This window comes from Pristiophorus japonicus, chromosome 6 (genome assembly GCF_044704955.1).
Source record: "Pristiophorus japonicus isolate sPriJap1 chromosome 6, sPriJap1.hap1, whole genome shotgun sequence".
NCBI classification, from domain to species: Eukaryota; Metazoa; Chordata; class Chondrichthyes; family Pristiophoridae; genus Pristiophorus; species Pristiophorus japonicus.
The window spans coordinates 124,043,380-124,058,389 of record NC_091982.1 but is presented as its reverse complement, the minus strand read 5'-3'; the positions used below and the strand labels follow the sequence as shown (position 1 = coordinate 124,058,389).

At 44.6% G+C, this 15,010-nt stretch overlaps 1 protein-coding gene across 3 annotated transcripts in view; it reads left to right on the top strand.

Annotated features, from left to right (window-relative positions):
• Nucleotides 1–14,480, top strand: part of LOC139265776 (interferon-inducible GTPase 5-like) — a 44,455-nt gene extending 29,975 nt beyond the window's left edge. For 2 of the 3 annotated variants that reach the window (XM_070883175.1, XM_070883176.1), the window contains 2 exons: nucleotides 11,611–11,762; nucleotides 12,437–14,479. In XM_070883175.1, the coding sequence (XP_070739276.1) occupies nucleotides 11,743–11,762; nucleotides 12,437–13,628 (1,212 nt within the window). In that variant the 5' untranslated portion in view covers nucleotides 11,611–11,742 and the 3' untranslated portion in view covers nucleotides 13,629–14,479. Of the gene's footprint in view, nucleotides 1–11,610; nucleotides 11,763–12,436 lie in introns of all 3 variants that reach the window. The other variant, XM_070883174.1, reaches the window with a different exon arrangement.
• The last annotated feature ends 530 nt before the right edge of the window (nucleotides 14,481–15,010 follow it).

Below are 15,010 nucleotides of genomic sequence, written 5' to 3'. Positions count from 1 at the left end.
GAGATGCTGGGTCTGTTTTCTTTGAACAGAGGAGTCTGAGAGGAGACCTGATTGAGATGTATAAAATTATGAGAGCCCTGGTTAGCGTGGATAGGAAGGACCTGTTTTCCTTGGCAGAGGCATCAACAACCAGGGGGCATAGATTTAAAACTGATTTGTGGGAGGTTTAGAGGAGATACGAGGGGAAATTTCTTCACCCAGAGGGTGCTGGGTCTGGAACTCACTGCCTGAAAGGGTGGTAAAGGCAGAAACCCTCACCACATTTAAACAATACTTGGATGTGCACTTAAAGTGACGTAACCTACAGGGCTACGGAACAAGAATTGGAAAGTGTGATTAGGCTGGATAGCTGTTGGTCAGCTGTTGGACACGATAGGCTGAAATGGTCTCCTTCCGTGCTATAAATTTCTATAAGTCTATGACACCCATTTATTTCTATTTGAGCCGTCAACTCATCTGCCTTGTTACGAATGCTGCGTGCATTCAGACAAAGAGTTTTTAATTTTGTCTTTCAATTTTTCCCTGGTTTAACTCTACTTTCTGGTGCGCTCATAGAAACATAGAAAATAGGTGCAGGAGTAGGCCATTCGGCCATTCGAGCCTGCACCGCCATTCAATGACTTCGTGGCTGAACATGCAACTTCAGTACCCCATTCCTGCTTTCTCGCCATACCCCTTGATCCCCCTAGTAGTAAGGACTACATCTAACTCCTTTTTGAATATATTTAGTGAATTGGCCTCAACAACTTTCTGTGGCAGAGAATTCCACAGGTTCACCACTCTCTGGGTGAAGAAGTTTCTCCTCATCTCGGTCCTAAATGGCTTACCCCTTATCCTTAGACTGTGACCCCTGGTTCTGGACTTCCCCAACATTGGCAACATTCTTCCTGCATCTAACCTGTCTAAACCCCGTCAGAATTTTAAACATTTCGATGAGATCCCCTCTCATTCTTCTGAGCTCCAGTTGATCCAGTCTTTCTTGATATGTCAGTCCCGCCATCCCGGAAATCAGTCTGGTAAATCTTCGCTGCACTCCCTCAATAGCAAGAATGTCCTTCCTCAAGTTAGGAGACCAAAACTGTACACAATACTCCAGGTGTGGCCTCACCAAGGCCCTGTACAACTGTAGCAATATCTCCCTGCCCCTGTACTCCAATCCCCTCGCTATGAAGGCCAACATGCCATTTGCTTTCTTAACCACCTGCTGTACCTGCATGCCAACCTTCAATGACTGATGTATCATGACACCCAGGTCTCGTTGCAACTCCCCTTTTCCTAATCTGTCACCATTCAGATAATAGTCTGTCTCTCTGTTTTTACCATCAAAGTGGATAACCTCACATTTATCCACATTATACTTCATCTGCCATGCATTTTGCCACTCACCTAACTTATCCAAATCACTCTGCAGCCTCATAGCATCCTCCTCACAGCTCACACTGCCACCCAACTTAGTGTCATCCGCAAATTTGGAGATACTACATTTAATCCCCTCGTCTAGAAACATAGACATAGAAACATAGAAAATAGGTGCAGGAGTCGGCCATTCGGCCCTTCTAGCCTGCACCGCCAGTTAATGAGTTCATGGCTGAACATGCAAATTCAGGACCCCATTCCTGCTTTCTCGCCATATCCCTTGATCCCCCTAGTAGTAAGGACTTCATCTAACTCCTTTTTGAATATATTTAGTGAATTGGCCTCAACAACTTTCTGTGGCAAAGAATTCCACAGGTTCACCACACTCTGGGTGAAGAAGTTTCTCCTCATCTCGGTCCTAAATGGCTTACCCCTTATCCTTAGACTGTGACTCCTGGTTCTGGACTTCCCCAACATTGGGAACATTCTTCCTGCATCTAACCTGTCTGAACCCATCAGAATTTTAAACGTTTCTATGAGGTCCCCTCTCATTCTTCTGAACTCCAGTGAATACAAGCCCAGTGGATCCAGTCTTTCTTGATAGGTCAGTCCTGCCATCCTGGGAATCAGCCTGGTGAACCTTCGCTGCATTTCCCCAATAGCAAGAATGTCCTTCCTTAAGTTAGGAGACCAGAACTGTACACAATACTCCAGGTGTGGCCTCACCAAGGCCCTGTACAACTGTAGTAACACCTCCCTGCCCCTGTACTCAAATCCCCTCGCTATGAAGGCCAACATGCCATTTGCTTTCTTAACCGCCTGCTGTACATGCAGAAGTGTAGAGGAACAAAGGGACCTGGGAGATCATGTCCACATGTTCAATGACTGATGTACCATGACACCCAGGTCTCGTTGCACCTCCCCTTTTCCTAATCTGTCACCATTCAGATAATAGTCTGTCTCTCTGTTTTTACCACCAAAGTGGATAACCTCACATTTATCCACATTATACTTCATCTGGCATGCATTTGCCCACTCACCTAACCTATCCAAGTCACCCTGCAGCCTCATAGCATCCTTCTCGCAGCTCACACTGCCACCCAACTTAGTGTCATCTGCAAATTTGGAGATACTACATTTAATCCCCTCGTCTAAATCACTAATGTACAGTGTAAACAGCTGGGGCCCCAGCACAGAACCTTGCGGTACCCCACTAGTCACTGCCTGCCATTCTGAAAAGTCCCCATTTACTCCTACTCTTTGCTTCCTGTCTGACAACCAGTTCTCAATCCATGTCAGCACACTACCCCCAATCCCATGTGCTTTAACTTTGCACATTAATCTCTTGTGTGGGACCTTGTCGAAAGCCTTCTGAAAGTCCAACTGGTTCTCCCTTGTCCACTCTACTGGAAATATCCTCAAAAAATTCCAGAAGATTTGTCAAGCATGATTTCCCTTTCACAAATCCATGCTGACTTGGACCTATCATGTCACCTCTTTCCAAATGCGCTGCTATGACATCCTTAATAATTAATTCCATCATTTTACCCACTACTGGGGTCAGGCTGACCGATCTATAATTCTGTTTTCTCTCTCCCTCCTTTTTTAAAAAGTGGGGTTACATTGGCTACCCTCCACTCCATAGGAACTGATCCAGAGTCAATGGAATGTTGGAAAATGACTGTCAATGCATCCGCTATTTCCAAGGCCACCTCCTTAAGTACTCTGGGATGCAGTCCATCACGCCCTGGGGATTTATCGGCCTTCAATCCTATCAATTTCCCCAACACAATTTCCCGACTAATAAGGATTTCCCTCAGTTCCTCCTCCTTACTATACCCTCTGACCCCTTTTATATCCGGAAGGCTGTTTGTGTCCTCCTTAGTGAATACCGAACCAAAGTACTTGTTCAATTGGTCTGCCATTTCTTTGTTCCCTGTTATGACTTCCCCTGATTCTGACTGCAGGGGACCTACATTTGTCTTTACTAACCTTTTTCTCTTTACATATCTATAGAAACTTTTGCAATCCGTCTTAATGTTCCCTGCAAGCTTCTTCTCGTACTCCATTTTCACTGCCCTAATCAAACCCTTTGTCCTCATCTGCTGAGTTCTAAATTTCTCCCAGTCCCTGGGTTCGCTGCTATTTCTGGCCAATTTGTATGCCACTTCCTTGGCTTTAATACTATCCCTGATTTCCCTTGATACCCACGGTTGAGCCACCTTCCCTTTTTTATTTTTACGCCAGACAGGGATGTACAATTGTCGTAGTTCATCCATGCGGTCTCTAAATGTCTGCCATTGCCCATCCACAGTCAACCCCTTAAGTATCATTCGCCAATCTATCCTCGCTAATTCACGCCTCATACCTTCAAAGTTACCCTTCTTTAACTTCTGGACCATGGTCTCTGAATTAACTGTTTCATTCTCCATCCTAATGTAGAATTCCACCATATTATGGTCACTCTTACCCAATGGGCCTCGCACAACGAGATTGCTAATTAATCCTCTCTCATTACACAACACCCAGTCTAAGATGGCCTCCCCCCTAGTTGGTTCCTCGACATATTGGTCTAGAAAACCATCCCTTATGCACTCCAGGAAATCCTCCTCCACCGTATTGCTTCCAGTTTGGTTAGCCCAATCTATATGCATATTAAAGTCACCCATGATAACTGCTGCACCTTTATTGCATGCAGCCCTAATTTCCTGTTTGATGCACTCCCCAACATCACTACTACTGTTTGGAGGTCTGTACACAACTCCTGCTAACGTTTTTTGCCCTTTGGTGTTCTGCAGCTCAACCCATATAGATTCCACATCATCCAAGCTAATGTCCTTCCTATCTATTGCATTAATCGCCTCTTTAACCAGCAATGCTACCCCACCTCCTTTTCCTTTTATTCTATCCTTCCTGAATGTTGAATACCCCTGGATGTTGAGTTCCCAGCCCTGATCATCCTGGAGCCACGTCTCTGTAATTCCAATCACATCATATCTGTTAACATCTAGTTGCACAGTTAATTCATCCACCTTATTACGGATACTCCTTGCATTAAGACACACAGCCTTCAGGCTTATTTTTTTAACACCCTTTGTCCTTTTCGAATTATGACGTAGTGTGGCCCTTTTTATTTCTTGCCTTTGTTTACTCGGCCTTCTACTTTGCTTTTTACCTTTCTACCATCTGTTTCTGACTCCATATTACTTCGCCCTATCTCGCTGCATAGGTTCCCATCCCTCTGCCATATTAGTTTAAACACTCCCGAACTGCATTCGCAAATGTTACCCCCAGGATATCTCTTCTGTGCAGCAGAGCCACCCACGGTGCCATGAACCTGGCTGCTGGTGCCTTCCCCTGGTAAGTCATCTCCCCCAACAGTATCCAAAACTGTACATCTGTTTTGGAGGGAGATAACCACAGGGGACTCCTGCACTACCTTCCTGCTCTTGCCTTGTCTCTTGGTCACCCATTCAGTATCTGTCCTAACCCTTACCTGCGGTGTGACCAACTCACTAAATGTGCTATCCACAACATTCTCAGCATTGCGCATGCTCCAGAGTGAGTCCATCCGCAGCTCCATGCCGTCATGCGGTCTGTTTATACAGAGAGGGGGAGAGAGAGGGTTTAGAGGGGGAGAGAGAGAGAGGAAGAGTGAGGTGATTGGAGGAAGAGAGAGGGGTATTGGAGGGAGAGAGAGGGGGACTAAGTGGGGGAGAGGGGAAGATAGAAGGGATTGGAGGGACAGAGAGAGGGGGATTGGAGGGTGAGAGACAGGGGAGGTCGGAGGGAGAGAGAAAGGGGAGATCAGAGGGTGAGAGGAGGGGTCGGAGGCTGATAATGGGCATTCGAAGGGAGAGACGAGGTCAGAAACTCAAGCTGAGGGGTTCTAAAAAGTACGGAGAGCGATTGGTGGAATAACATGATCCAGGTCTAAAGCGGGGGTCGGGGGCGGGGGATGAGAGCGAGAATGTGATCCAGATGGTCAGAGTGGACAAAATGTTGATGTCACGACAATGTCACTATTCACTTTATACCCAATACACCTGTTAACAGTCCATGACCCATAGTCAATGCCCCATCTATGGCGTGAGTGGGTGGAGCCCAGGAACTTGTTCAGGGTAGTAGGGCGAGGATCCATGGGGGAGGAACAGGGGGAGAATATCAGGAATCCAGGGGCAGAATTGGGGGGATGTAGGTCAGGAACTTGAGCAGGAGGAGAAGGTCAAGGAGCCATGGTGGGAGGGAGAAGCTCAAGAACTTGGGCGGTGTAATGTCTGCAAGCTTGTAATGTTTGTTGCTCCACACTGGACGTGGACTTATTTTGTACTGCAAGTGCAGGGTTAATAATAAGCAGAATCAGGCAGTTTCCGGAGGCTTCCGAGAGAGCTGCATGTCATGTAGGAAGCTGTATGTGCTTGTGCGCTGTGAAGATATCACATTTGGCGATGAGATGGGACTTTTCGGATGATTTAAAGCTTACATTTTGTTGGGGAAGGATTCAGCCAGCCGGCAGAGAGACTTTGGAAGTTTCTGTCTTTGGAAAAAAGCTAAAAATCCGAGGTAAAATACAGCACATGGTGTGAACAGCTAGAGATTAAAATGTCAGCTGTAATCGGACATTTGGGGGAATATAGACATGACCAGGAACATTTTAAAGCGTATGTGGATCGGCTAGAAATGTATTTCACCGCAAATAACATAATCGAAGTTCCAGACAATGCAGTCCAGAACCGGGCTGTGTTGGAACGTAAGAAAGCGATCTTCTTATCGGAGGCGGGTCCGGCATTGTACGAAACCCTTGTAAATCTGCTTTTGCCTGACAAGCCAAAGGACACAATGCTTAAAGAGATTTTAACGAAGCTGGAACAGTAACATAAACCCAAACCGTTAGAAATTGCTTAAAGCTATTGTTTTGGGATTCGGAATCAAAAGACTGATTCAATTATCAGTGATTACATCGTAGCATAAAAAAAAGCTATCGATGCACTGTAATTTTGGAAACTTACAAATCTGAGCATTACGGGATCGTTTTGTTTGTGGGGTGAAAAATGATGCGATCAGAAGGAAGTTATTGACGACGGCTGAATTGACTTTTGAGATTGCTTGTCAGACAGCGAGGTCGATGGGCATGGCCGAACAATATTCCCGAGAATTCAACAATAATTACGGTCGTCAGTCAAGCGAGGTAAATCACCTGCAGGTTCAAAGTAAAAAACGGTGGGGACCCAAAGTCTCAGAAACTGGAAATTCTAACAGCGTCGAAGTCGTGCTATAGGAGCTCAAAGTTGCCCATACGTGAAGGCAGAGTGTTTCTTCTGCAGGAAGACTGGGCATCTTGCGAAGGCATGCTGACTGAAGGGTAAACCAGCTTCCAACGCTATGAGTCCAGTGTTCAAAGCTATGAGTAGAAATCCCAAGAGACTACATAGCATGGAAGAACAACAACAGGACGAGGAGATGGTTGAGTTACATGTCATCAGGAGCACGAGGCTAACGGACAGCGATTCGGAAAGCATCAAAATCCACATAGATGTAGCGGGATTCAAGATACCAATGGAAATCGACACAGGTGCATCCGTGAGTGTAGTACCAGAGTCGCTGTACCTCGACAAATTGCGTGATTTCCAACTGGAGGCTACTCGGGAGAGAAAATTCCTGTGGTAGGTTGTATTACTGTACAGGTGAAATATAAAGATGAATTTCAGAACTTGCCTCTAATAGTAGTGAAAGGAGACAAGTCTGCCTTACTAGGAAGAAATTGGTTGAGCTCACTGAAGCTGGATTGGAGTAAAATTTTCTGTGTGGAAGCGAGATTTTCGTCAACGGATGAGGTTATCAAGAAGTATCCAAAGGTGTTCTGCGAATCGGGCAGTCCGATCCAAGGCTTCAAGGTGAGTGTCAGGGTACAGAAGGACGCTAGATCGGTTTACTACAAGCCACGTTCTGTTCCATATGCACTCAAGGAGAACGTTGAGCAAGAACTCAAAAGACTAGAGACTGAGAACATTATTTGGAAGCTAGATCGATGTAACTGTTGTTGTACCTAAGTCCGATGGTAAGGTAAGATTGTGTGCTGATTATAAAGTAACCGTAAACCAGGTTCCAGAGGGTAATGTCCCCAATACATTGCTGAATATAGATGATTTGTTCACAACACTAATAGGTGGTCAGATCTTCTCAAAAGTGGATCTTACAAATGCCTGCTTATAGCTTGAACTAGATGAGGAGTCCAAGTCATGTTTGACTATAAATACTCATCGAGGCCTATATCAATTTAATAGGCTACCGTTTGGAGTGTCTTCTGCCCCTGCCATATTCCAAGGGGATGAAGTCCTCAAATGGCTAGAGAAGCACAGAGTACGAGTGTCTGCTCGTAAGTGTGAGTTATTTAAAAACTCAGTGGACGACTTAGGGTACAGAGTAGACAAAGATGGTTTACATCCAACAATGGAAAAATTGGATGCAATTCGAAATGCACCCACTCCCAGGAATGTCACTCAACTTTGTTCATTCTTGGGTCTTTTGAACTATTATGGGAAGTTCCTACCAAATTTGGCTAAGTATTACATCCACTGAATGAACTATTAAAAAAACAGGTCCATTGGAAGTGGTCAAAAGAATGCGATATAGCATTCAAGGAGTATAAAAGCAAATTGGGAGAGAGCACCATGTTAGTTCACTATGACATATCTAAGATGATTAAGCCAGCATGTGATGCCTCTCCGTATGGAGTTGGGGCAGTGATCTCTCATGTATCATGTAGTGGGGAGGAGAGACCAATTGATTTTGCTTCATGCACTCTCAGTGCCAGTGAGAGTAATTATGCACAAATTGAAAGGGAAGTTTTGGCATTAATTTTTGGGGTCAAGAAGTTTCATAAATACTTGTATGGTCGTAAGTTTACCATCGTTACGGATCATAAGCTCCTAACAGCAATCCTCCATCCAAAGTCCCCAGTTCCAACATTAGTTGCAGCCCGAATGCAGAGATGGGCTTTGATTTTGTCAGCATATACATATGATATTGAATACAGATGATCAGCTGATCACAGTAATGCTGATGCAATGTCGAGATTGCCTTTCCCATCACAAGTTACACCTGATCAGGAAAAAGTGTTTTATTTTTCATACATTGATGAACTGCCAGTCACAGCTGAAGAGATTGGTAGAGCAACCAACCGTGACCCAGTGATGTCAAAGGTGTATGATTATATTGCAAATGGATGGCCAAACCAGGTAACAGACAAAGATACACATCCATTCTTCATTCGTAGTAATGAATTTCGTTCAGAAGAATTTGCACAATTCACAAGCAAAGATTGTGTGAAACATACCAAGGTTCCACCATACCATCCTGCTTCGAATGGTGCAGCAGAGCGCACTGTACAAGTTGTAAAACAAATGTTAGATCCAAATCCAAGGAAACGAATGTTGTCATTGGATCACAAATTGGCTAATTTTTTGATTACATATCGAAATACTCCTCACACAACTACTGGTAGAACACCACCAGAGTTGTTTCTCAAATGACAGCCACGAACCAGATTCTCATTTTAAAGCCAAATTTGGCACAGTCCGTAGAAGAGACACAATTGAGACAGAAAGAGAACCATGATCGAGGTAGAGTAAAAGAGAGAAATATGAAATTAAACCAGCAGGTGAGAATGAAGAACCATCACCATGAATGGTTAAAGTGGTTACCAGGAAGAGTGGTGAAGATATGTGGTTCTCACACATATTTGGTAAAGATGTTTGATAATGGACAGGTTAGGTTTGTTCATATTGATCATATTTTACCGACGGACATGGAAGGAGTTGAAGGTGTGGGAATAATTCTATTATTTCTGACTCATCAGATAGTTTTGATACACCAGTAGCAAATCCTAAATCCAATGTACTGGAAACAAATCCAGTAGAGAATCAGGATGAAAGTCTGAGTCCGAGTTAGGAAAACAAAGAGCCTGAAGTAAGAGAGAGTTCAAATGCAAATCAAGTTAATTCCATGGAAGAAAACGTTCCTCAGGATGAGCCTCGAATGAGTTTAGATTCTACACGAGGTTTGGAAGGTTCTGTTCAAGAGCGAATGTATCCTCTTTGAAACAGAAAACAAGTGCTAAAGTTAACATTGTAAATATGGAAAAAAAATAAGTCTATATCCTGTGTTATGTATAAACATGAAAGTTATGAATGAGGTTTGTTGTTATAATTTCTTCATTTGGTAGAGAGAAGTGTAATATCTGAATGTTTGTAGCTCCACACTGTGGATGTGGACGTATTGTGTACTGCAACTGCAGAGTTAATAATAAACAGCACCAGGCAGATTCCGGAGGCTTCCGAGAGAGCTGCCTGCCATGTTAGGAGCTGTGTGTGCTTGTGCTCTGTGAATATATCACAGGCGGTGGGGGTGTTGGGGGCAAGAACTTGTTTGGGTGTTGTGGGAGATGGTCAACCCATGAGAGTGAGCCCTGTCTGTTCCAAGTGAGCTCTGCTCTGTCTGGAGTCAGCAGTCAGCATTGTTTGAATTACAGTTTACAAAGTCACGGATTATATCGGCAGTGAGGATCCGATTATACATTCCAGACTAACTGCTGGGTGTGTCTTATCCTCCAAGGGGACCAATCAGCAATCAGGACTTGTTATCAAGGGGACCAATCCGAGCTTTTGTTGTTGCAAATTAACACGTTCTTTTTTATATGAAAATTTGGCCAAACTTCTAACAGTAAGAAGGTTTATTCAGAGTTCTATATGATAATTGGGTGAAAATGAAACAGTTACTCAAGAAACAAACTGCGTGAAATGCCTTGTGATGAAATGACGGGACCGTGTATTTATCAGAATGGGGAGTGGTGTCTAACAAGAGGCAGGGTATGGAGATTGCTCACAATACAGAGAGAGGAAACCAAACAACTCATTGCAAACACCTCAGAAAATCAACAAAAGGGCAAATCACCTCTCCTGTTGTGTCTCTCCTTCCCTGCCCATCTGATTATTCCAAATGTTTAGTCCTTTTAAATGAGATATAACTGTTTGATATTACTGCATGAATGCGTAACACATTCAAAATATTCCTGTGTCTGTTATTCTAACATAGACATTTATTTTAAATGGGTTTAGACCACTCATTAAATGGTCACTCACTTTCCCCCACGGGATAACCCTGACCCTCTGCTGGTTGTACACTGACTAACGAGTGAAGTGCAGGTCGCCCAATACTGACCTCTGGCCACAGACCTGTCTCTCAAAATGACCACAGCCACAATCACTGACCCTCCCCTCCTCACTGCTCTTACATACAGCTGTCAATCAAAATCACCAACTCCAGGCTGACCGGATTCTGGGGTCTGATCCTGAAACCTCAGCCCTTCTGTTTGAACACTCTGTGAATCTGTGTCAGAGCAGCATATTGTACCAGTATTTGCCATTCAAATAATGCTTTAACAATGCCCATAACTCGACATTCAATCAGCATCAGCAGAATAATCTCGCATTGGTTTGACTGAAGCCAAGATGGAGATTTGCCTCTGTGCAGAGTTACCCTGCGATTGTGCCAGGACTGCACGTTCCTCACCAATGTGCTCCCGCCGTGACCCTGTCCAATGTGTGGAGCTTTACGAACTATTCAGGGTGTGTTCCAGCGATATTCACTCCCCCTGTTGGGAGGCTGTCTCTGGAGAGGAGGAAATTCCAGTGCTGCTACAGAAGCTTAAAGGGCCGGAATATGTGTTTGAGCAGCAACTCAGAAAGCTTCAGTAATGTTTGAGGCAGGTTCTTCGGCGCACAGGAGCTCCACGGTTTTTTAGGACTGAGGGAAGGAGTCGCGTGAAAAGCATGGTCCAGTCTCTGTGGACGGGGCCTTGGCAGTAAGAGCAACCACCGGTCAGGAACTCCCAGTCAGGAACGCAATGCTGGAAGAAATTTAATGACCTCACAAGGGATGCAAAGGTAAAAGAGTTACACAATTCAAACTGAAGCAAATGTGAAATCATGTTTTCCATTTCCACCCACCGTGCCCTCCCTGTGTCCCACACCAGGTGCTACTTCCCTTAAATATTGAGGAGGAAACACGAGACCCTTCCTATCCCATTCTTTCCCTCACAGTCTAAGTGAAAATGTGAAAAAGCTGCATTATGTATTTTCCAGTTTCTTGCAGCTGTTCTTGCCCTGATTCAGGAAGATTACTCACACCAGGCTTGTACTTTATCTCATGGCAAATAAAGTGTCACCATTCACACGCTCTACTTTCCTATTAAAGGAGAAAACCGCACACAACCAGAGACAAAGAAGTGGCATCGGGGGAGGAGCCACAAGCCTCCGACCTCTCACCCTTTGAGGGAGCTCTGGAATCGCTGGGCAGTCACACGGAGCAAGCAGCGAGAGAAGTAGGATGGGAGAAGCCAGCTCCAGGTTGGTCAGGGAACTCCTCGTACTGTGTCTCCAGTTCCTCCTGTTACAGCACAATCTGTCATCGCAATATATTGCCAGTGTTTAATATCGTCACTTGTACTGAGTGCACTGGCCATTCTGCAGCTCATGTTCCCCTGTTAACCTCTGCTCTTCTCCAGCCCTTCAGCACAGGAGGAGCAGCCTCAAGACCCAGGGCCCTCAGCTTGGGCTCCATCCAACCTTCACTTCACCAACCCCATCACTGTACCTGAGCCTCACAAGCACCGGCCGAGAGACGCTCACTCGGTAGGGCTTAGTCAGACTGAGGGAGGTCTACGGGGTGATGCACAGAGGCCAAGTGGTGAGGATGAGCTTGGGGTGGTAGATGGGGTAGTCACTACTGTCCGGAGGGACAGGAGATGTTTGCCCTCAGCTGTGGTACCTCAGGGCCCAGATCTAAGGAGTCCATCAGTTAAAGGAAGGGTGGTTACCTTCAGCAATGGCAAATTAAATTGTCGTTCATCTCATTGCTCGTTGGGAGTCCTTGTTGTGTGTAAATTATCACATTTGCCACATATCAAGTAATTTGTTCGATGTGAAGTGTATGGGGATGTCCTGAGGCTGTGACAATCTGCTGCATCAATGCAAGTTCTTTTATTCTGTTACAAACCAACATGTAAAATGTTTCCTTTCAGTGATCAGTCTCTGAATACTACATTCTTCTGTCCGAATGAGCTCAAGAAACTGAAGTCTGATTATGAAACGGGCGGGCTGGAGGCAGCTGTGCCTCTGATACAGAAGAAGATAAAAGATCTCAACAATACAGAACTTAACATTGCCGTGACGGGAGAATCAGGCACAGGGAAATCCACCTTCATCAATGCTATGAGAGGGCTTCGGAGCGATGGTGAGGGAGCTGCTAAAACTGGGCCGATAGAAACCACAATGAAGCCAGCCCGATACGCACATCCCAGCCTGCCTAATGTTTACTTCTGGGACCTGCCTGGAATTGGAACGACAAAATTCCCAGCGGATAAATACCTGCGGGAAATGGATTTTAAAATATACGATTTCTTCATCATTTTCTCAGCCTGTCGATTCAAAGAAAATGATGTAAAACTCGCCAAAGAGATTAAACGGCTGGGGAAGAATTTCTACTTCATTCGATCTAAAATTGACAATGATCTCGATTCATTTGAAAAGGAGGGTGTGGATTTTAACAAACAGAAAGAACTGGACAAAATCAGGAATAACTGTGTCAGCAACTTGCAAGAGGCAGGGATTGAATCACCCACTGTTTTCCTGATATCAAGCTTTAAACTGAATGACTTTGATTTTCCAGCATTAAAGGAAGCCCTTTCAAATAACCTTGACGATATAAAGAAGCATGTTTTCTTGCTGTCACTTCCAAACACAACGTTGGAGATTGTAGAGAATAAAAGAAAAGAGCTAAAGAAACAAGTCTGGATGTTGGCAACACTTTCAGGAACAGTGGGAGCAGTGCCCATTCCTGGCCTGTCCTTTGCTTGTGACATTGGGATACTGGTTACAGCAATAATACAGTTCCGTCAATATCTGGGTCTGGATGACGCCTCTCTTCAAAGACTGGCCAATGTGACAGGGAAACCTGTGGGAGATCTGAAAGCAGTGGTGGAAACTCCTCTGGTGGGTGAAATAAATAAGGAATTTGTGAAAAGAATGTTGATGGGTTCCGCCTTTGTTACCATTTCAGCCATTGAGATCGGCCTCGACTTTGTACCAGTCGTTGGATCCATCTTTGGAGCAGGATCATCATTTGGAATGACCTACAAGCTGCTGAATGATGCACTGAATGAGCTTGTGAAGAATGCGCAGAGAGTGGTGAAGGCTGCATTTGGGACTGATTAAATGGATTGCACTAAAACATCAGCACATCGCTCTCCTGTACATCGTTAAAAGTTCAAGAATAAAACAGAAAGTAGTGTGAATGTGGCATCTTCCACATCCTCAGGACATCCGAAGACCAGTGGAAACTCCAGAAAACCCACATCAACATGGTTGATATTTTCCGGAGTTTTCACAGAACCTCTGCTGAAGTTATGGTGAACAAGCAAGAGAAAGCCTCGGAAATTCACCCCATAGACATCACACTCTGTAATAGTACAGAGACAATTGCAGTAGAATCTAATAGTGAGAGACAATTGCAGCATAATCTAATAGTATTGAGACAATTGCAGTATAATCTAATAGTACAGAGACAATTGCAGTATAATCTAATTGTAATGTATTTACACACCACTATAAATTCACACGAGGCATATTCTGCAGACAAGGTCACTCTGTGACCCGAACCTTTATTCATAGGACCAAGAAATGATGACCCTGCGTGGGACCTCCCTTTATATACCTGGATGACCAGGTGAGGAGTGTCTCCCACAAGTTCACCCGCTGTGGTCAAGGTGTGCATTTCTTAGGTGTATACAGTATGCAGTGTTGTTACATGAAGATTACAGTTAGAAGAAGGTTAGATACATGACACTAATAGTATAGGGACAATTGCAGCATAATCTAATAGTATAGAGACAATTGCAGTATAATCTAATATACAGACACAATTGCAGTATAATCTAATAGTATAGAGACAATTGCAGTATAATGTAATATGTGTGACTGTAATTCTGAATGTTAATTTCTTGCTATATTTTCAGTGAATGTTTTGATCATTGGAGTTTCCTTGAATGGGAGAACCAATGAAATAAAGTTAGCATCACACTGAATTGTGTCCTGTCCGGTTCATGATGTCTGTCTGGTCGCTCAGTGTTGGGGGGTAATCCTACCCTTGCTGGACTGACTCCTGCTGCTCAGGCTGTGGCTGTGCAGGTTAAATTAAATTAATTGGTATAATTACCTTGAGAACCAAATTAAGCTTCACGATACGCCCCGGATCCTATTCAATTTCTCCCACACTCTGTAATATCCTGTGTGTTTTCACATTGGAAAAGCAGAGTCTCACTGCCAGGGTCCATTTCAGATCTGAGATGATGAGGAATGATGGGGCCCGTTCCCCAGGGCCCGTTCCCCAGGGCCCAGCAGGGCCACATGCCGAGCTGGAGGAGGCTGCCATGATCAATGCAGCTTGCACTTCCTGCAAGACATGGGAACAGTCAGGAGATGCCCTTAAGGCAGTTTCCATGGTGATTACCCAATGGGACCAGTTGCCAGGATCATGGCCCAGGTATCCATCCCACAATGTGTTGCTGAGCAACCTTTCACTCATTTCCTGCTGAGCC